The sequence below is a fragment of the Apus apus genome, chromosome 14 (assembly GCF_020740795.1).
Source record: "Apus apus isolate bApuApu2 chromosome 14, bApuApu2.pri.cur, whole genome shotgun sequence".
Lineage (NCBI taxonomy): Eukaryota > Metazoa > Chordata > Aves > Apodiformes > Apodidae > Apus > Apus apus.
This window is the reverse complement of record NC_067295.1, coordinates 1,261,179-1,283,247: the sequence shown is the minus strand read 5'-3', so window position 1 is coordinate 1,283,247 and position 22,069 is coordinate 1,261,179. Positions and strand designations below refer to the sequence as shown.

General features: G+C 52.6%; 1 protein-coding gene across 1 annotated transcript in view; it reads right to left on the bottom strand.

Moving 5' to 3' along the window:
- The window catches only part of PKD1 (polycystin 1, transient receptor potential channel interacting), an 89,402-nt gene that overhangs the window by 36,059 nt on the left and 31,274 nt on the right, over positions 1–22,069 (bottom strand). The window contains exons 2-14 of the mRNA XM_051631717.1: positions 17,560–17,631; positions 16,756–16,827; positions 15,210–15,379; positions 12,629–13,297; positions 11,259–11,442; positions 7,419–7,633; positions 6,420–6,532; positions 6,211–6,337; positions 5,009–5,286; positions 3,799–4,548; positions 2,678–2,809; positions 949–1,124; positions 367–500 (exon numbers count right to left, since the gene is read on the bottom strand). Of these exons, the coding sequence (XP_051487677.1) occupies positions 367–500; positions 949–1,124; positions 2,678–2,809; positions 3,799–4,548; positions 5,009–5,286; positions 6,211–6,337; positions 6,420–6,532; positions 7,419–7,633; positions 11,259–11,442; positions 12,629–13,297; positions 15,210–15,379; positions 16,756–16,827; positions 17,560–17,631 (3,092 nt within the window). The remainder of the gene's footprint in view (positions 1–366; positions 501–948; positions 1,125–2,677; positions 2,810–3,798; positions 4,549–5,008; positions 5,287–6,210; positions 6,338–6,419; positions 6,533–7,418; positions 7,634–11,258; positions 11,443–12,628; positions 13,298–15,209; positions 15,380–16,755; positions 16,828–17,559; positions 17,632–22,069) is intronic.

Below are 22,069 nucleotides of genomic sequence, written 5' to 3'. Positions count from 1 at the left end.
ATGCACATCAGGACCAAACACGAATCCAACAGACGCTGGGAGATTTTTTTCCTGTTTGCTCCCAGAACAGCCCCCCCTCCCACTGCCCACAGCAGGGCTCCCCATCCCCCCATCAGCACCCATCTATCTGCTGAGACTGCCCAAAAAGGGGACTGTGTGAGATGGATCTGCTTCTTACAGCATGGACAACCTTCTCCTGAGGTTACAGAGGATGGCAATTGCTGGGGACTTCCAATCACTCTGGCTTTTTGCCCAGGAGTGAGCTAAGGACTTTCAAGCCATGGTTTTACTGGAAGGTGCCTTGTAACCCCCTTGCAACAAAAACCTCTGAGCCCCTTCTTGCCCAAAGAATAACTCTGATCTTACCTGGCTCTTGATAGATGTGTGAAACATTGTGCTCAATCACAACCTCGTGGACACTGGGATCAGGAACAAGGAATGACTTGTTGTAGGGAGGTGTGAACAGGTATGTCTCCTGGACACCATCTCCAAAATCCCACCTGGAGAAACATGCAAACCATGTTACACTGCACAGCAGGAGAATCGCAGAAAACCCCCAGGAGCCCTGGCCTGGTCCAGGCTGTCTCCCAGGCTCAGGGCTGGGTTTTCAGAAAAGCCACAGACCATGTAATGCCAAGGATGAAAGCAGCAGCTGCGCCCAGTGCTGTGGAACTGTTGCTGTGAGAGGAGTACAGCACAGGCAAGAAGAGCAGGAACCCAGTATTCAAGCAAGGCTGTAGTCCTTTAAAAGAAATGTCTTCTAGCCTGAACTACAGGTCCCAGCCAGTGTGTCTGAACCACACTTGTAGGGATATGAAATTAACTAAAGAGCAACTGAGAAATGGGCCATTTGACACCAGCTGGCCCTGGGAGGGGAAACAGTGCAGGCAAGACAGGAGAGCTACACACAGCATGATCCCAAGTTTGGGCAACTTGCAAAGGACTCACAGGAACAGAGCATCCACAGCTGAATCAACCTGAACTCTTGCTGTCAGCTCCACGGTGCTGTTCTGAGGGAGGACTGGCAGGACACCCACCACAGTCAGGTTCTTCATCTTATTCATCATCTCCACCGTGACATTGTAATTGACCGTAAAGTTACTGACGTGGTTGGAGGCAGTGAGCTGGGAAGGACAGTGGGACAAAGAATGGATTTGGGATCACCTTGCCATGCTGCCCTCTCCTGAGGCCCACAAGGGAAGGAGATCAGGTTAGGTCAGACAGGAATAGCCTGTGGGACAGGGAGGCAGGGACAATAGCCTTAGAAGGCACTGGAAAGCAGCAGAGAGTGGAAGGCCACCTACCTGACAAAGCCACTCCTTGCTGGAACCACCACATCACCACTAAAGTCAGACCAAGGAAAGACTGGTTCTACAGCAACAGGACAAGGAGAACAGCTTCTCATCCTGAGACTCCTCTGGCTCTGAACTTGCCAGTCACCCTTTTGCCTGCTCCAAGGGGCCCTGCACACTGTCTCCAGCTGCTGAGCACAGGCACTTGCTGCCATCAAGAGGGCAACAGCCACCCAGTTTCCCTGGGACAGTGGCAGATGAGTGGCTCCAAGCACAGAGAGTGGGGATGGACTCATAAAACCAAGGATGCCCAATGCAGCTCCAGCATCCTGGGTGTAGTGGGCACAGAGAAGGAGAGTAAAGTTGGACAGAGGATGAAAAGGGAGAACGGATGGGCAAGAGACTGAAGGGACCAGACAGAAGTAGAGCAGGAGCCTCCAGATTATCTAGGCATGTAACACTGACATGGCACCTTATGGCAAAGCATCTTGTCACCTCCTCACCTGCAGGAGAGCTGAGCTGCTGACAGAAGGGATCCTTCCAACCCAGCTGAATAGAGACCTCCCACCCCAGACTAATGCCTCCTTGTCAACTCTGTAAGTAAGAGCAACCCAGGCTTGTCAGCACGGTGCTTCACTCAGCAAATTAGTGCTTCTCAGCATAGTGCTGCACCAAGCAAATTAGTGCCAGCGTGCCCTCAGAGCTGGGGCTGGGGTGTCCCCAGGAAGCCAGTAGCCACCCTGCAAATGGCTCAAGCAGCTTGGAGCCATACCAGGACACTGAATGGCAGCACAGGGCATGGTACAGAATGATCTTCTGGCCAGAGATAAACTCCTGTTCCACAACAGATACCTCGCTCTGCCCAGACCCTCTGCTCTATCCTCCTCTGGGGTTATGACAAAACCCAGTACTCCAGTCTACACCAGCAGGAAGTGAACAGGACACAGACCAGAAGAGCTTGTGGCAGAAGTTCTGCCCTGCCTATGAAAGACAGGTTTGAATCCTGCCCCTGCCAGGCTCCAAATCCACATCTCCTGCCAAAGCAGTGGCTGGCACCCTGCAGCTGGGCTCCCTGCCTCATTCCTGCTGGGAAGGAGTAAGGACTGACACTCCAGGAACAAAAAGGAGCACATGGAAGAAAGAGGAGAAGGCAAAGAGGAGGAAGACAGCGAGGTCAGCTGTGAAAGAGGAACAGGAAGAAACTGACTCTTGTGTTTCCAAGAGCAGCTCAGTGAGAAATAGCAAATGAGCTCATTAGGAGCACAGTGAAAACCTCCTCAGCTCAATTCTGCCTTCTCCTCTCCCTGCTGCTTTTCCTGCTTAGTTTGTGGGAAGAGGTGGAAACCCAGGATGGAAGTGGTATCGTGGGAAAGGCCTTGGCTTACCGAAAGCTTGTACACAGCTGGGCTTTGGTAGATAACGTTGAAGACAACATTGTAAAAAGTGAAAGATGGCTTATCATCTACTGTCCATCGGAAGGTCACATCTGACCCAGCTTCCATCACAGGGACGTAGCTCTGAAAGGCATGAGGACATTTTACACTAGTGGAAGGGAAAAGCATGCACAGCACTTCCCTGGAGACCTCCAGCTGAACTGGAGAGGGAGCAGAGCCAGACTGGGGGGCACCACACACCTGTAAGCCTCAGAGCATGACACAGAGCTGCACCATCCTGCACAAGAAATGCCAACCCTGACTCCATAAACCAAGAGGGGAGCTGGCAGCAGCACCCACACTGCCTGCTCCCACCCCCCAGTGCTCTGCTCTTCTGATCAGGTCTCTTTCTTGCTGGCTAAAAAACCTCCTGATATCTTTGTAGCAACAGCTTGAGTTCCCTGTAAGGGGAGTCTCTGACCCTCATCCATTGATGGTGCCTGACCCAAAGGCTGAAATGGTTGACCTGCCCAGGACAGGGTGGGCTCCCTCCTCGCTCTCACAGTGTCTCCTGAGCAGACTGTGGTAGCCAGGAAGGGTGAGACCAACAGGCACAGGGTTCTGCCCTAAGCAGCCAGAGACTGAACAGAGCATTTCACAGGTACTGAGGGGCAGCTACTGAACAGGTTCCCAGGGCTTGGCTGCAGCTCTGGGAACAAGCAATTGGAGGAAGGAAAAAAAAAAAAAGCAGCTGCAAACACCAAAGTAACTTTGATGGATGAAACATTTTTATAGCTTCAGCCAGGTGGTGAGAGGGTTTAGTAGAGTAAATATAAACACTGAAAGGAGTAACTACCTTGACAAGCCAAAAGTTAAGTACTGGCCCTTCCTAATGCCTCTGTTTCTCTGAAGAGGTGCTGCCTTACCTCTGAGGGGATTCAAGTGGAGGTCCAGCTGAGCTGCCTTCTGCTGGAGAGCACCAGTGCGTTCTGCCCAAGCCCGTGCCGGCAGCAGGCAGAGCAGCAAGCAGAGCTACCCCCAGGGCAGCCCAGCCCTCCTCCCCAGCCAGACCCACAGCAGGAAAGGCTAAAACTGCTACCAACTGATGAGAGCAGCAGCCATCGATCACTCACCACACGCGTATTCAGCAGGACTCTGCTCTCGGGGTCCGGGGTGGCCCGCAGCCCACGGATGGGCTCCTCCACCTTCACCATCACCGTGATGTTCTGGGAGCTCACGGCATTCTCTGCAACAAGCACGTGGGTGCTCAGCCCCTCCCTGAGCCCGCCCAGGGTCACCACTGCAAACCAGGTGTCGTTGGTCTCCCTGGCACACTCTGCTGTCAGCGCTGCCACAGCCGCGGGGCAGGACCCTTGGAAGGGGAAGGTGTGGTTGTCTCCCAGCCAGCTGGCTGTTGCGTTCACCCCCGAGGAGAGTTTGACCACCAAGGTAGTGTGGTTGGATGGCAGGTAGACCCTGCTGCCTTGAGGGGCTGGGTGGATGACACGCAGCCCTGACACCCAGGAAGACACCCAGAAACTGCAGGACAGGTTGGTGCTGAAGACCCCGTTGTCCACGCTGGCTCTGACCGTGTAGCGACCTGGGTGCTCCAGCCCCGCGTTGGAGGGGCTGATCACTGGGACCAGCTGCTCCTCAGCGTAGTGAACCCGGAGAGAGCAGACAGTGCTGTTCATCCAGGGGGCACCAGTGGGGCTGCCAGACAGGCCCCCTGCCCACTCCGAGGAGTTCGTGCTGAAGACGTTGGTTCTGTAAGGGGATGTGGTGCTTGGCTGGCACTGGAGGAGGGAGCCCAAGCCTGCATCGTGCTGGATACTGAAGATGTCCTTGGCCCTGACAAAAATACTTTCTTTTCTGAATGTGACCTGCAGAGAGAGGAGACATTTTTTGATTAATGCCTCAAATTAAGAGCGCTCAGCACCCAACTCTTGCCTGGGCAAAACAGCTGGATTTACTGCCAAGTGGAAACCAGCAGAAAAGCTGCCAATCTGAACACAGCACGGGGAGACATTGCACCACTCTGCTCTCCTCAGCTACTCTGAATCAGATGTGCTAACACAGGAGTCAGCTTTACGCTCTGTATCCACTGCCTAAGTGCAGCCTTTTGACCAACTGTGTGATTGCAACAGGTTAGGGCAGGGAGTCCATGGCTCAGAGCAGGTAAGATAGAAAGTGGTGGCATGTGTGGCACTGGGCAAGACATTTCATTGGAGTGGACTTCAGTATCTCCATCTGCAAGCTGGGAACTATGCTCTATTTAGCCAAAGCACTCAGGAGAAAACTGCCCCACCTACTCACTGGTTATGGCAGCTAATAAACACTGACCAGATACTGGGAAGAAGGGCCAGCTGGTATTGTGAAGAGAAATTCCTTGAGGAGTTCGTAGCTGAGCTGGCTTCCATCGTGCTGAAGGGAGGCAGGGGCAGGGCTGCTGGCAAGAGAACTGTTGGCACACTCGGTCGTGTTGCAGCAGTTGTTAAGTGATGAGCACAAATTAGTCAAATGACACCACTGGAAACCAGGAGGACATTCAAATAGAGTCCAGTTCCCATCATCCTGAGCAGTGGGAAAGGGTTCTGTAGTATTTTCTCCCTCCTGGTAATCTGGAAGAAGTGAAAGGGAAAGCAAAGATCACTATCCTGACAAGTAACACTTCTAGTGCACTTCTCCTTCACTCCAAATTCACCAGTTTTCTCCACTCTTAGTAAAAGCTGCAGCCACAACAGATCCTGGTACCACATGAGACAAGTGTCCTGTTTTACAGGAGAATTTCAGAAAGGTACAAAGAATGTTAAAAACAAAATCAGTCTCTTTTCCAGTGGGAATGCACCAATTCCCATTCTGAAAGTGATCTACGATGAAACGAAAGCGAGTCCAAGCAAAAGCAGAGCTGGCTTTGACCTTGAAAACACATTAAGCAACTTCTCTTAAGTTAATGTTTCCATGTCGAAGTATCAGCTTTTCAGTGTCAAAAAATATCCCTTTGTAACCAGCCAACCCCAGGGCTACAGCAAACATTCTGCTGCAAAATTAACTGCTGCCAAAACTGTGACTATCGAGCTGTTGTACAAGAATTGAAGGATTGTTAGATTATCTCATCCATCAGGAAGAAACAGGCTCAGGAAAATGTTCTTCCTTGTTAACCTGTGGGGCCAGATGGACCAGAACACATCCCCATTTGACATGTCACGTCTTCCCAACGTATAAAAGTACAGCTCAGAATACTAATTCACTTCTACACGTGTTCCTTATACTCACATTTTCTTCACACATTGAGACAGGTCTCCCTCTATTAACTGCGCCAGGACAACCCCTTCTCGAAGGCAACCTCAGGCTGTCCAACCACAACCTGCTCATTTTGCACCTTAGTCTCCTCAAAATATAGAACCAAATCTCTGAGCCTTCAAGGCTTCAAAGCTTCTCCTTTGAAGACAGAGAGGCCACAAGAAGGCCACACAGTCAGTTTTACATGGTCCTGATGGCACCAGCTCCAACAATACCACAAGTGTTGAGAGGAGCTGCCTCACCTTCTCCATCTATTGGTCTATGCACCTGGAACCTCACTTGAACAGGCTGATGCAGATCCTGTGTCACAAACTCCAGGGCAGTCAAATATCCCTCGTTCCTGAACGCCAGCTCAGGGAACACCATCACCTGCAAAAGGGAACAAGGCTCTGACCTGCCTGCATCTCCCTGGGCTCCCTCTGCAGCAGCAGGAGCAGCAAACCCTTCTTACCTCCACAGCTTGCCAGGGAGCTGACAGCACATCTTCTGTCACGCTCCTCACAGCCTCGTGTGTGTCAAACATAGGGTCACCCACAAAGAAGTTTTCAGCATTTAAGAGAACTCCTGTTTACAAAAGAAAGATGTGAACAAAGCTCATGAGACTCAGCAAGGCCTGAACCTGTTCCCTCCCCCTGCTCGTGCCCTCTCACACTGCACAGCAAAGCTGGAGCAGGATCGGACCATGCAAAGATCTCTAACTCCAGCTTCACTGGAGAAGCAGCTGCTGTGATCCTGTAGTTTCCTCCTTCATCTTACAGGTGTTTTGATTTCTTTCTCATCCTGCACAAGTGATGTTTGCATTTGCAAGCCAGTTGGTTTCCACCAGCAGCAAACACCTCTGGCTCCTTCCCAGCCAGGCCAGGTGCTGGGGACTGAGCACGACCAGCACACCAGGGCCATGGGTTCTCTTCTTAGTGCTGATTTTCCTTCTTACCTAAATCTTCTGCTGTATTTCACACCCCTTCTACATCTCTTTCTTACTCCCTATACCACTTTGGGAGATTCTGGAGGCTGCAGAAACACAAACCTGCACAGCACATAAAAGCTCAGGAAAAGGATCTCCAAGGCTCTATAGACTTTTAAGTCATGAGACTCCATCATCTCACAAACTATGAGATGCCACAGGGACAGCAAGGGCCCCCAGGGCAGCACCACGCCCTCAGATCCTGGACTGCTCAAATAAAAGAGGAAAGCTATTTCCAAAGCTCTGCCTCAGAGCTTTGCTCCTCTCTCTACTTCTACTGATGGCAAACATTGGAGTGGGCCAAATTCTCCTCTCTGGGCCAAGACCAGGTTTCTGGAAGTTTATCAGTTAAGCTTCTATTGGGAATATCATGGTTGTCGCCAGTCCCTCTTGTCTGGGGTGCTGCTCAGATGCTCCACGCAGCTCTGCTTTCCCTTGGCACGGGCTGGTGAGCAGGATGGGCAGGAGGAGAGGAGCAGAGCTCACCTTCTGGCTTGTACTCGCAGACATAGCTGTGCTTGGCCATGCACAGGTCTGTGTTGCACTGGCCTGTTGGGCCCATCCGGACACAGTGGTCAGCGTTGGAGGGATGGGGTTCTCCTGGCAGCCAGTTCTGACAGCTCTCCAGATTAAATCCTTCGCCTCTCTGCTGTGCTCCAGTGCTTGCAAAATCATTGAATCCAATCCAGACATCGAGGCTCCTTCAAAAAAAAATAAGGGGGGGGGGGATGGATTTCAGGAAATCATGAGTATCAGAAAGATCTGGGAGAGGTGCCATCTGTGGTTCTCTGTAAAAATAATGATCTTACCAACAGCTTCAACCAGGTGTCACAGGCTGAGTTGAATGGAGCCTTTTAGTTAGTAAAGGATTTCAGTCTCCGTTCAACCACCAGAACCTGGCTCTTCAGTCCCAGCTCCCTCACAGCACACCATCCTGCCATCTGTCACACCTTCAAACCTCTGTACTAAGAGCTACTGAGAGCCACCTGCCCTCTGAGACACCGAGGGGACTGCTGAGCCACAAGGATGCAAACAGAGCCATCACCACCAGCAGAAGAGTGCAGTGCAGCTGGAGGGAGAAGCCACTCCGGGTGGCACTGTGCCACCAAGGCAGATCCCTGATGACCGTGGCCTCACAGCACCACTTTCCCACAAAGCCAGGCTCTCTTGCCCAGGTCACAAGAGGAGCCAGTGAAAGGCTCCATCAGCACAACAGAGCTCATGACACACTGATTCATACCAGCCACAACTGACGTCAGAGAGGGTGCTGAGATCACACTGACTGGAGAGCAGAACCATGAGGCTTTGTTAGGTGCAGAATTCCCCGTGCTCCCTCCAACTGCCCATCGCCTGCTTCCCCGAGCTGGAGTTGCTTCCTTTGCATCAGTATCTTTATTAGTAACACCCTGCCCAGCGGGCACGGGGGGCCAGAGCCACTCCAGGGTGCTGGAAGGGCTGAGAGCAGCTATCTTGATGGGGAGTAAACCCTGCACAGCCCAGGAAAGTGGGACTGTCTGCAAAGGAAGCAGGTTGAACCTCAGACCCCCTCTGAGAGCCCTCTGTGGAGCTGTCCTGCCTGCACAGCAGCTTGAATGCCCCCCACAGACACCCTGAAGCCCACATTGAGACAGGACTTCAGAGGATTGGTATGGCCCTATCCAACTGTCTGAAAAAGCTGCTTCCTTTAGAAAACTTTAGCTTTATCTCTGCAGACCTGAGGAATTTGCCACTAGTCAATTCTCCACCGCCAAGTGGAACTGGCACCAGTGGAGGATTAAGCCTTGGATGGTGCCAGGTCTGGGAGCTCCTGTGCAAATCGAGGGATCTCTGACGGTGCTGCTGGGACACGATCAGCTCCTCAGGCAGCAGGGAAAGGCAGCAGCCACGGGGGGACCAGACACAGGCAGCAGAGGCAGCACTGCAGGCAGATGAAGCCCCACACGAGGAGCTGCCAAGATCATTTTAGGAAGATGAAATGTCCCTTCCACACTTGGAAACTGGCTGGATCCCAACAGAGATCCTGGTGGAAAGCAACGAGTGGTCTCTCAGAGCCACAAACAGCCTGGCCAACTGTTTCTAATCATACCCAGTAGAAAGTGAGGCATTTGTTCCATATTAACTGGGGGGGGGCAGCTTCATGGTGCACCCCCAAGGCCCCCATCCTCTCCTCCATGCTCCCCCCAGCAGGTTGTGATCAATTCTGCCACATCCTCACCCCTCTGCTCCCGTGTGCTCCCTGGGGGTACAACGGCACACCAGGGAGGTAACTGGTGCCTCTCCATCCCCGGGCTCACCAGGCTGGATGAAATGATTAATGAGGTCAGGCTGAAAAACGACGACAAAAATAACTGCTCTGTGAATCAGTAGTTTTCATTGCGAGGAAGATTAAAACATAAATAACCGCCGTGCTGCGCTCCCGGCCGCTGGCGGCACCAGGAGAGCGGGCTCAGAAACCGCCTCTCGCTGCCCTCACTGAAACTGGATAGAGATTTTCCTTTTCTAATTCCAGCTATGATCTAATTGCAAGTCATAAAAAACCAAAAAACAACAAAAACCACCACCCAGAGCAGAAAAAGGCTGGCTGGCTTCCCACCCCTGCCCCGCCACCTTGCGAAGAGCAACAAGAGGGATCTGGCCATGCTTGGCTGCAGCCAGATGTGGCCACCCCTCTGCCTCTGAGGAAGGATGAGCTGCTTTGCTCAGGGAAGCAGGAGCAGAAAGAAGCCTGGGGAGGCTTGGAAGGGGAGAGTGGGGATAGTGGGGTCCCCTGGAAGGGGTTGAGCTGGAGCACCCTGATTCTAGAGACGGGGAGGGGAGCAGCTCAGCACAAAGTGCCTCTGGGAAGGCCATCAAGCGACAGGAGCGAAGGAGAGGAGCAGTCCCTGCTGCTGCTCTAATGAGAAACAGATCCCTGCTTCTGTCATTTTCCCACAAGAAACTACGGAGGCTGCATGTTCCAAAAACCTGCAGCTCGGCTGGTTTGTCTTTTATCACCCGGGAAATCGCATCCTGGAACTGCCTCATTCATGTTGATCTGAATGGATTAATAAAATAAATACATGAAATAAAGGGGGGTGGGGAGGAGAGCAACGTGGGGCAGCAGCTGGGAAACAGCTTGGGCGGCTCGTTCCCCTCCAAGATCTCATGACTTCCTGGTGCTGCTGCCCATGGAAAGCCCTGCATGCAACGCCTGGCAACTCAGCACACCCAGTGACCAGTCCCTAACCCATGGGAAGGGACAGACTCCTCTTCCCCAGAGCAGGGACCACATGTTTGCAATCTCAGGATAAATCCCAGTGTGAAGGGAACAGGGCACAGATACAAGTCTGGGAAGAAGGGGCTGTCAGAACTTCAGCAGGACAGTTCAAAGCCTGCGTCACCAGCAGCTGCTCCCTTCAGATGTGCTTTCTGGGCCATGTTTATGAAGAGGCCATCTCCAACATCTGCATCTGGGAGTGCTGACAAGAGCTGCCAGGCCCTTGATAGCTCTCCAGGTCGTTCTCCCCCAAAGAGGGCTGGTTGCAGAAGGGCTCTTTGAGGGATGGATTTACCCAAGGGCTGACATGTTCAGTGCTCACTGCTTATCACAGCCAGGTCCTGAGTTGGAGCAGGGGCTCCTGGAGCCTGACACTCAGCACTGCTCCATCCCAGGAGGAGAATGGAGAGGGAGAAAGGTCTGGGCTCCAGGCTGCAGTCCTGCCGAGGAAGGTGCAGGGAGGCAGGGCTGCAGCACTGGCCTGGGCTGTGCCAGAGGGGCTGCTGGATGACACAGTGTCCTGCACAGGACAATCCTGCTGCAGTTCTGCTGATGGAGTAAGCTGGTGGCAAGGCCACCCTCAGGCCCTGCCTGGCAGCCGAACACCTGGCAGATGGACATCAGCACCTGATCTTCACCATCCAACCCCACCCTGCAGGTTTTGCTGAGCTCCCAGGGAGGTCTGCCCAGCCCAGCCCCCTTGCTCTGACCCTGCACCATTTCAGACACACCTACAGGCACAAACATGGAGAACAAGATGCCCAGCAGCAGCAATCCTGCAATTCCCAGTTCTGACTTCCAGCCTTTCTGCCCCAGTCCTCTTCCTCCCACCACAGTCTTTAAGTGAAGAAGCCAAGTTCAGTAAGGGCTCAAGCTCTGCTCATCCCTCCTCCTTGCTCAGTGTCTCACCCCTGCCATCTCCCTGGACCTAGCCTGGGCCTGTGTGTCTCTCCAGCCTGGGTGTCTGCACCAGGCTCAGCAGGACCCCCCTCCAAGCTCCTCTGCAGATGTGACCCCAGGAACACAAGACGTATCCCTAGGAAGCCTTAACCCTTTCCATCCTTGCTTACCTGATGACATGAGCGACCAAGAAGCTCTGGATTTCAGGGCTGCTCACAAAAGCCAGATCTCCACTGCCATGGTCCTTGCAGTGCTGCTGGGCCTCCAGCCACTCAGCCTTCTCCACCACCAGCTGGTAGCAGTGGTTATTGCCCGGGAAAACCAAGCCATCAGGAGGACACATGGGGTGAACTGCTGCAGGAGGCAGAAGAACACAGACATGATGTCTTTTCTATAAGTCCACAAAAAAACAATCAAATCTAGGCAGCAAAGATCCAGGAAAGTCCTGTCCTTCTTGAAGCCCATAAATCCCCTTTGCTGTTGAAGTGACACCCTTTGCTGCAGATGACACCAAGCTGGGCAGGAGTGTTGATCTGCACGAGGACAGGGAGGCTCTACAGAGAGACTTGGAAAGATTGAATTGTTGGGCTAATGTCAATGGTCTGGGCTTCAACAAGGCCAAGTGTCAGGCCCTGCACTTGGGCCACAGCAACCCCAGGCAACGCTCCAGGCCTGGGGAAGTGTGGCTGGAAAGTGTCTGGCAGGAACGGACCTGGGGGTTCTCACTGACAAGCGGCTGAACCTGAGCCACTGTGTGCCCAGGTGGCCAAGAAAGCCAATGGCATCCTGGCTTGTATTAGAAATAGTGTGACCAGCAGAAGCAGAGAGGTGATTGTCCCCCTGTGCTCAGCCCTGGTGAGGCCACAGCTGGAGTGTTGGGTCCAGTTTTGGGCACCTCAATTCCAGAGAGATCTCGAGGTGCTGGAGCGAGGACAGAGGAGGGCAACAAAGCTCGTGAAGGGCCTAGAGAGTAAATCTTATGAAGAACGCTTGAAGGAGCTGGGAATGTTTAGTTTGAGAAAGAGGAGGCTGAGGGGAGACCTCATCAGTCTCTACAACCACCTGAAAGGTCATTGTAGAGAGGTTGGTGCTGGTCTCTTCTCACAGGTAATTAGCAACGGAACAAGAGGGAATGGACTGGACATTAGGAACAACTCTTTCACAGAAGTAGTGGTTAGACACTGGAACAGGCTGCCCAGGGAGGTGGTTGAGCCACCATCCCTGGAGGTGTTTAGGGGTCATTTGGATGTGGTGGTGGTGGATGTGGTTTAGGTGAGAACTTTGTAGAGCAGGGATGATGGTTGGACTCAGTGATCCCAAGGGGCTTTTCCAACCTGAATGGTTCTATGATTCTAAGTGGACTCTCTGCAGTCACCTTCTTGGCCCAGGACAGTGCAAAACTCTGCTGGGTCAGCCAGGGGAGGAAGGAGTGTTCAAAGGAGTCATCTCTTTCTCCTCAATGGAAGGAACGGAAAGGGAAGGCCCAGGACCCAGTGCCACCCCTCCCGTGCCCAGCACCCACCCAGCCAGCCCTGCTTACCCCTGCCCAGCTCTCCAGCCTCCGTGGTGACACCGTAGGACACTGCCAGGCCAGTGCCACCTCTGTTGCGGATCTGTATGTCCAGACTCTCATTTGTCTTGACCAAGGAAGGACACTGCAGTTCTAACTGTTGGGGTGGAGCCACCACCTCAATTTCTGCCTGTACATTTAAGACCTTGGTGCCCACAAAGATGGTGGCAGTGACATTGTACTGCCCAGGTAAGGCATACATGTGGACAGCTGCATTTCCAGTGCTGTTGAGAACCTCTGTCTGGTCCCCAAATTCCCACAGTAAAGTGCTGACTGCAATGGGAATACTGACATTGAAGAGCACAGCCTGGTGGAGGCTGTACCGGGGCTGGAGTCCTGTGAAAGACACGGGCAACTGTGCCTGGAAGGGAGAGGGGACAAGTGATGGGCCACCACAGGCCTGCCCGGACAAATGCTCAGTGCAAAATGGCAAGCAACCAGAGGAAGAGTTTGTTTCGTGGGCAGCACCACACAGACACTGCCCCTGGGGGCTGAAACCTCCATATTCCTGGTCTTCAGCATAACAGAGGGCACTGCAGGTCTCCTCGGAGAGGTTCCCAGGGTGAACAGACGTGAAGAGGATGACAAGTTCTGCCCCTTTGGTGTGGTTGCTTGTCAGACACGTTATGTATTGAGCTCCTGGGGAAAGAACAGAAGATCCTCTTCCAAACTGACACTAAAGCTTGGTGAAACCCTCCAAGAGACACGGCCTCACACTCCTGGGAATGGACATCTCCTGGGCAGCTCCTACTCCAAGCATTTCCTTTTTAGGACTTGCCTGGGAAGTCTTTAATCCCTCAGCAACGATTTCCAAACACTTTATGCTAATTAATGATGACAGAAATAACAAGCCAGCCACACAGATTTATGGAGCAGCAACACTCAGTAAATAAAAAGGGTCTTTGCAGAGCCTGACAGTCCCACGAGACATGGAGCAGCTGAGTCTGACCCTCAGAGGAGCCCACAGGACCAGCCACCAAGTAAGACCAAGACAGAATGTTGTACCTTGGCTTGGTCCAACGCAGCACGTTCCAGTGCACGAGGGAAACACCAGCAGGCTCCCCAGTGTGCTGGAGCTGGGCAGACACTGCAGCCACCTTCCTCCCTGGGGAGGGCCAAGAGCTTGCAGGCAAAATCTGGTGGCAGAAGGGAGGGCAGTGCCACCCACAGCCTGCCCCCCTGGATGGTCAGACAGGTTTGCATCCCTGGGAAGGATGCAGTGGAAGAAGACACGGCTGGTGACAGGGAGCAGCACCCCCACGGGCACGACATGCCCGGGGTGGCAGCCACGGCCGCCCTGTTCCCAGAGCCACAGCTCATCCCTTGGGCTGACTTCCCCCTCCCTGCTGCCAAGGGCTGGGACGTGTCTCTGCCACAAGCCCAGAGGCCCAGCTGGGACCGCCTGGCCTCCTCTCCAGCTCTGCCCACGCAACCGAGCCATGTTTGCTCCTCTGTTTCTGCTGGTTGCTACAACATCTCCCCCCAAACATCTCCACAGCTCTCCGGCCTTGCGTGATCTTCCCGTATCTCATCCATCCAACTGTCCAGCTTTCTCCACGGCCCTCCTGCACACATTGAGACACTTTTCTTCAGAAAAGTCCCACGAGGAGGACCTCGGCATGGGAACTACTTTGCTTTTTAACACCAGCCTGGTCATACATCTTCATTCCTGCTGGTCATTAACAGCCGTCAGTAGCTGGCAGGCTGTCCCCAGCCTCCTCCCACCACGCTGACTGTCCAGGAGACAACCCCACGACATTGCTTCCAAACTAAATCAAAGTAGTTGAAGAGGGAAATAACTAAACACCAAGGGAAATACCAGTGCTGGTGTTATTCCTCTTGATAATTCCTGCAAGGTGCTGCAAGGCTGGGGTGGCCTTGCTGGGGAAAGAGGAGCAAGCAGCACTAAGGTCTTGGCTCTGGGGAGCCCCAGGGCTCAGCTTGGCTCCTACCAGCTCTGCTTCCCTCATCATCCTCCTGTCATGGATTAGAGATGCCCAGTGCCTGAGGTGGGGAGCACTCTCCCCCTCTCTTGCTCAGAGATAGTGGAGCATCAAGGAAGGATTAGTTTTCTTAGGGCTCTCCCTTCCCACCCTCCAGCTGAACATTGCCCAAGGTTTCTGCTAGCCAAGACAGGCAGAAAAATGCACCCAGAGCAGGTGATGGGCTGGAGGATCATCCAATGCTCCCAACGTGAAGCCCTGGCACCTGCAAAGATTCAGCTTAGCACATCCTCAGGTCCCATCAACTCCAATGAGATTTCACTGCTTAAAGTCAGACTCTTAAAAGCTTGAGAAAAAGAAAGGCTAAGGCTGGTGTCATCTGATGGCTGCCTCAATCTTGGTCTGCAGTTTGCTGATCTCAGCCCCTGGTGTGACCAGCTCAACTCTTCAGGCACCAGAGTACAGTCACACACTACCATTATTTGCTTAATTAGATTACAACTGGTGACTTGAAGTCTGAAGAGATGGAGATTAGATCCCCAGCTGCCCTTGGGCCCACGGTTTCCACTGGTTCCTCTCCCCCACCACAGCCCACAGCGTTTCCTTACCACAAGTAGCATTGAGGAAGGAGACCTCGAAGAGGGAGAGGTTTGCCACCCCGGGGGGGTGGGCACACCGCGTGTCCGACGCCGCAGCAACCCTCACTTTCCTGTCTTCCACCCAGCGGGGCAGCCAGGAAAGCTTGCAGTCACAAACAAACGGGTTCCAACTTAAGTTTCTGGAAGGGGGAGATGAGGCAAAGGTCAGGGATGAAGGTGGCACGTGCCGCGTGCCCCCGGCAGCAGCAGCAGGTCCCTCCCCGCTCCCCTCTGCGCCGCCGCAGCCAAACCCTGCGGAACCAACTGCCAGGGGAGCTAATGAATAGGGAATCAAGCAATAATTAACACCATTTTTCTAGAGGCCAGAGTTAGGCGAGTACTGCAAGTACCTTTTTTTTTCCCCTCTACAAATAATTGTTGCAATTAGAAGCAAATTCCAGGCACAACCTCACACTGAAAGCAGCCTGCCACCCAACAGCCACGGGAGGCGGCGGCAGCCTCTCCAGCTACGGGGGACTAATGACAGCTCCACTAAAAGAGAGCTAAGAGAATAAAACGGATCTGTCAAAAAAGAAATGCAAAGTCAATGGTAATCTTTCCATATGGCAGCTTAATGAAATGATGGAAACTTTAATTGCAGCTCAGCTTGATCCACATGCCAGCCATCGGCAGCCAGCTGAGCAGAGGGCAGGGACGGAAAGCTGCTTGTCCCACTGAGGCCAGCAGGGCTGGGCAGCCACAGGGGCTGGGCCCAAGATGCTCATCCTGAAAGCACCACTTTGCCCATCAGCCTCAGCAGGGATGGGCTCCCCTGACCTCGCCTGGATCCTTCTGTCTTTTGGGTGCCACTTGTAAGGAAAAAAGCAGAGCAGGAAATGCCCTTTGTGTCCTGCCTGCAGGGAGAAGGTGGGGTTGAGCTTTCTTCTTGCTGGCCAAGAGCAACTGCACAGGGTGAATCCTTTGGTTCTCTCAGATCATGGCCACCCTGTGCTGGCACTTCTTGTGTCTCCCCTGCAAATGTGTGGCATCCCCTCCTGCCTTTCACAAAATGGCATGGATTTTAATTGCTTCAACTGAAAACCAGTCATAGCCTTAGAGCCTCAATCACTTGGGGAGAACACCTTCCAGTGTCTTCAAAAGACTTAGACATCAGTCAGGGTCTCCCATGTTGCAGGTCAGTGCCCTTTGCATCAGATCCTCCAGTCCCAAGTTGTGACATACAACCAGGGCCAGGAAGTGTGACCAGGGACAAGAACCTCAGCAGAGCTGGTGTGAGAGATCAGGGAAGCCAGGAAGGCAGTGGCAGAGGTTGGAGGTTTCCAGGAAACAGAAGCAAAGTCCGGGAAGAGGTTAGGCCTGAAGGACACCAGCAGGACCAAAGAGCAGGACACAGCTTGAGGAAGAAACTGGAGACAGCCCAAAAGGCAGCTGCTTGCTTGGGTACATACCCCAGGTCTCCCCAGAACAGCCCTGCATCCCACCCCACTTGGAAGGGACAAGCTGTTTCAAGGAAAGGTCTAAATAGAGAACTGGAAAACAAAGATGATGAACTTACATTTCACTTAAATTAAATAAATTATCAAATAGTCCATCTTCTAATGTAGAAATCTTGTTGTGGCTTATATCTCTGTAAAAGAGGGAAAACAAAAAGGAAAGTTTATGATGCTGGTAACAACTTTCTGGCCAACACACAGGATCAGCCTCTGCTTGGGTACTAGTTGCCCTCTGAGCACCTTGAGTCTTGACAGCCACATGCATATGACAGCAAAATGTCCACCCAGGCTCTAAGTCATGGAACCACAGCGAGGTTGAGGTTGGAAGGGACCCCTGGAAGTCATCTGGCCCACCCGCTCTGCTCAAGCAGAATCTGCCCAGAACCATGTTCAGACTGTTTTTGAGTATCTCCAGGGATGGAGACTCCACAGTCTCTCTGGGCAGCCTGTTCCCTCTGGGACACTGGGCCTTTGCCTGGCTAGTGCTGGCCTCCTCAAAGAACCCCAGACTCAGTACCCAAATTGTCCTGAAGATTAACTGGGATTTGGACACTGCAGCTTTATTGTGATTTTCCATTTCCTAGCACACACCTTGTGACAAATCTCGTTCTCTTGCCCTGATCTCCTCTCCATCAAGTAGCACAGTGGGTCAAATCCTGCCCAACTCTCTGAATGCCAATGAGGGAAATCCTGGACTGTGCAACTCAATGCCCTGGGGAAGGAGTCCATGGACACATCTATCTGGGGCTCAGCAGAAGAGGCCAAGCAAGATCAAGGCTACCTGGTGTTTCCCAAGCTTGTGTTCCAGGTACCTTTACAAACGAGCACAGGGAACTGGGGGGTGGAAGAGCACAGAATGTACTTACAGTTTTGCCAGAGAAGTCAGGCTTTCCAACATCTGAGCATCTAAAATACCAATCTTGTTATGGGAAAGATCCCTAGAAAAAGAAAGCACAATGTTCAGCTTTCATTCAGCTTCATTTTGTCACTCTTCCATTGCTCGACCTTAGAAAAGCCTCTCTCCAACCTCCATCCAGACTGGAAGGTTTGGTGTGTTAAAGCAGAGCATTTCACCCAGCCAAAGAAAACACCTTCCCCAGCTAGAAAGCATTTGCTGCTCAAAGCTTTGTCTGATGTGCAGAGACTGATGAGGACCATCATTAGACACAGACCATTCTGCAGCGTCTCTAGAGTCATTCCTGACATGACAAATGTATTGCTAAATTTGACATATCCTTATTAAAAAGTATTCAGGACTAGTACATGTTCAAAGAAGTAATTAAGAAAGAATTTAAGACTGAAGTAGTAATTAACTTAGAGAAAAAAATTATGAGGAACTTCCAAATCCATTCCTAGTGGCAAAGAACTGATAATTAATCACACAATTGATGTGCTCAACTTCTACATTTTAAAGATCGTTTAGTCTCTCTTCGGAAAAGCTTGAAAGGAAAGAAGAAGTAAGAAAGAATATTTTCTGTTTGAAATCAGGTTAGATCGTCCTTGTAAAAGGAACATTGGTTTAGAAGATCCTTTATCACTCCCTGTAACACCAACAGCCTTCAACTCGTCCAAAGCAAAGCTGCTCTGCCCTCCAGCCCAGCCCTCCTCTCTCCCCCCATGTCCTCTTTGCAATGTTAAAATGTCATTCAGCTCAGAAGCACAAGCTGCACTGATCTCTCTCCACTCATTCCCAATAAACTTCGCTCTTTGGTATCAGATGAATCTCCTTCGGCCAAACCCTTATTTTAGCAGCATCCAAACACTTACTCCAAGCCCATGCAATGGTTATCACCCTTCAAGGGTTTCTGGCAGAGCCCTCCAGGGAGGACAGGGCTGCTCTCCCTGCAGCCCCAGCTGCAATATTCTCTGCCCACCCCCTTTCTCACCTTTTTTCCTACAAGCACCTTCCCTAATTTCTCCTTGTTTTCTCACCTCTTGTTTTGATCCCCTCGTCCATTACTTCTTGGCTTGATCTGGCATTTAAATTGAATTTATCCAAATGAAAATAATTCTGTCAAACTGGCAAGAAAATTACCATGATTCCAGGAAACTCTGGGGATAAGTAACAGGGATGGATGTTTCTTTAAAAGGTTTATTTTCCCTGATTTTGCTGTCCAGGAGTTCTCTGCCAAGCTGAGAGTGGATTCAGAAGAGTTCACCAAAAACATCAATAAACAAGTCCAAGAAATGTGCAAAATAAAAGCTCAACTAATACATTTTAAAAAGAGATGCTAGCAAAAGTAGTTGATCAAGCCAATGATGTTTTGTCGTGGGGTATCTGGAACAATCGTTTAAAAACACATTTGCTGAAGGGCTACAGACCACATTGGAGTCACACTTTGCACAGGAAACACAAAAGTCACCTCCAAGCCCATTTCCAGCTCCCACTTGCAAGACAAACACACAGACCAGCCCAAACTGGAACCTCAGCTGCTACCAGCCAAGTGGGATCCTTCCTCAGGGAGGCTCCTGCTCCACCTCTCCTTGAGTATTTCCTAGAAATCGTACTCCTCTGCACCTCCTTGACCAGTTTTGGAAAGGACCAGACCACCAACATTACGGGGAGACCAGTAAAGCTACTTCTCTTCTTTGAAATCCCTGGAAATAACCCATTTAGGTTTTAGGCAGCACCTCAAGCCCAAGACAGAAGGAAATGGTTTCAGCCCTGACACCTTCTTGCTCCTCACCCAGACAAGAGACACCTCCAAACCCAACCATTCTGCTGCAACAAAATCAGGGCTTTGCCATTTCAAAGAGCTTCTCCAAAGGTGCTGCAAGGAGGAGCAAGCAAACAGGGCAGGGTGAAGCTCTCACCACCACGGATGGCAGGACCAGCAGGGGCACCAGGACACCCAGCCCCAAGCACAGCCACCTTCTCAGCAGCTCTCTCTGCATCTTGCTGCTTCTCAAGTAGGAAATGAAGAAGTCACACAGGGCAGGTCTGCTCTTCTCCATGCCCCTGCCACAGTGCCAGGCATGGAGGGGCTGGTCCTGAGCCTTCCCCAGCCCTTTACAAACACCCCTTACCTTTATTTCTCTTCCATCTCAGAGAAAGCTCTTAAACTTCAGGTAAGTGAAGGCAAAGACCCCAAATCCTTGACTCCCAGGGGTAAGTTCATTCCTACCCAAGAGCAGGACCAGGGATGACTGTGACCCAGTTCTTTCTCTAGGACTTCTGCAGAGTGGCAGAGCTGCTCCCACGAGGCTCAGCAAAGAGGTAAAACGCAAATAATAAATCAAACACAGGCAGTAATTCCACTCTCAGTGCTGCTTTTACACAGTGTGTTGTACTGACACTAGATGTCACTGCCCACTGAGCTGCTCACACCAGGAAGGAGCTCCTGGTCACGATGGGTGACCCAGCGTGGACCCAAGGGGTGCAGGATTGCTGGGGCTGGGGCTGCAGCCATTGGGTTTTGTCCAGGAATGGCCAGGAGGAGAAGTCCCCCAGAAACTAGCAAGTGACAACCCTCAGCCCACTGGTTTGCTCAAGGGACTGTGCTGTTTGTAGGGTCAGGACAGCTTGTGAGGGTGTCAGGCCACCTGGATGCACATCTCTGGGGTATCAGAGCCTCCACAGCATCACGGTGGATGGTCTGGAGAGGGCTCCTACCCCTTCTTCCTCTTCTCCTGATAGTACAACTTGGCTGCCATTCTGCACACACCTTCACCAAGCTGGTGCTGCCAGGTATTCCCATCTGAGCTCCCCCATCTCACCTGCACCCACTACTGCCAACAAAGCCAACGCTGACCCATAGCCCAGCATGCAGAGAAGCTCCACCGGTGGGCTTCAGAGGAGAAATGGGGCTCAGCTCCCAGGCAAGGCTGCTTCAGAGGCTGCCAGATGCTTTAACCCTTGGAGAACTTAATTAACCCAAGCTCTGTCTATACTCTCATCCTTTGTCACTTAGCTACAACTCCCATGCTTTCCAAGGGATCACAGGACCTTGGCTCCCATTCTGGATCCCTATTCCACAGGCTGAGCTCCCATCCAGGACCTGCAGAGAACCTGCTGTCCTCCATCCAGACCAGCACTAGATGGCAACCAACTGTTACCTACAAACCAGAGCCCAATCCCCTTGCCATTTGCTACTCTTGGCCTCATGACCTGATGAGGAACCAATATAAAACCTCCCAGATCTCACCCTCCCCAGCCCCCTCAGGGGGTGCAGAGCCTGCAAGGGGAGCAGAGCTCCTGCTGGTGGGACAGTTTGGAGAAGCAAGGAATGGTGGTGAATGTCAGTGCCTGCCACCTCCAGCCACGAGACAGCGAGCTGGGCTCCCAGCTGCCTGCTGCCTTCTCCCACTGGCCCCTCTCCAGCTTCTGTGGAAAATCATATTATGCCTTCCTGGCATGGGAGAGATGGCTGTGACCAGAGCTCGGCTGCAGGGGAAAAAATAAGTCAGGAAACCCTGAGCAATAAAACCTGAGGCAAAGGCTGAGGGACAGAGCTCAGCCTCTCAGGGCCACAACTGCCACGACTGTGCTTTCCCAGCCCACTGCCAGGCTGGAGGAAATTCGGAGCAGGTTCAGAGCAGAGCTGGAGCCAGCAGAAAACAAGGCTCCCCACTGAAGTGCACTGCACAGGCAGGTGGCCCCTGCTCCACCAGAAGAAAGCAAAAATGGGGTTTATTTGTGCCACCAGGGATATTGAGAACACTCTGTGCTGCATGGCAGAGGGCAGCTGTGGGCAAGCCACAAGATCTGGATCCTGCCTCAGTTTCCATATCTGTACAACGGAGCCATGTAGGGCCAGAGGAGGCTGGCAGGGCTGGTCTGCCTCTCTGCACAACCCCCAGGGACAAGGGGCACCAAAACCCACCAACAATTCTGGTACAGAACGAGAACTGTGCAAATGATGCCTCAGGGAGAGCTCCCCTTGCAGCTCCCCAAGCCCCCCAGCAAACACTCACACCTACCTCACATGCTTAGCAGAGGAAGATCTAAGGAATCCAGAAGTGGAGCTGGTTGTGTGGGGAAGGTGAAGCCTCAGATAAAGGGACACTTGGTAACGAGGGCGTCAGCCTGAGCCTTGGGAGCCTTCAGCTCCATCCCAGCTGCTGCACGGCGCTGGGTGCGCCCTGAGCCCCCCAGAGCTGGGGGTCCCACGGGGCTGGCTGCAGCCCCTGGCCCCAGAGGGGCAGGCAAACACCCCCAGTGAGACCTCCTGCAGTGGGGCTGGGGAGCTGCTGGGGGTCAAGAGCCCCGAGGCCTGCCCGGCCCCGGTGGCAGCGAGCAGCAGGGCTGGGTGCCACCCGCTTTGTCCCCCCATGATGCTGGGGGGGCCCAGGGCCCCACAGCCACCCCGGGGCAGCCAGGGGGTTATTTCTGCAGCCCTGCAGTGGACAAGGTTTTTTTGGTACACTGCTGGTTTT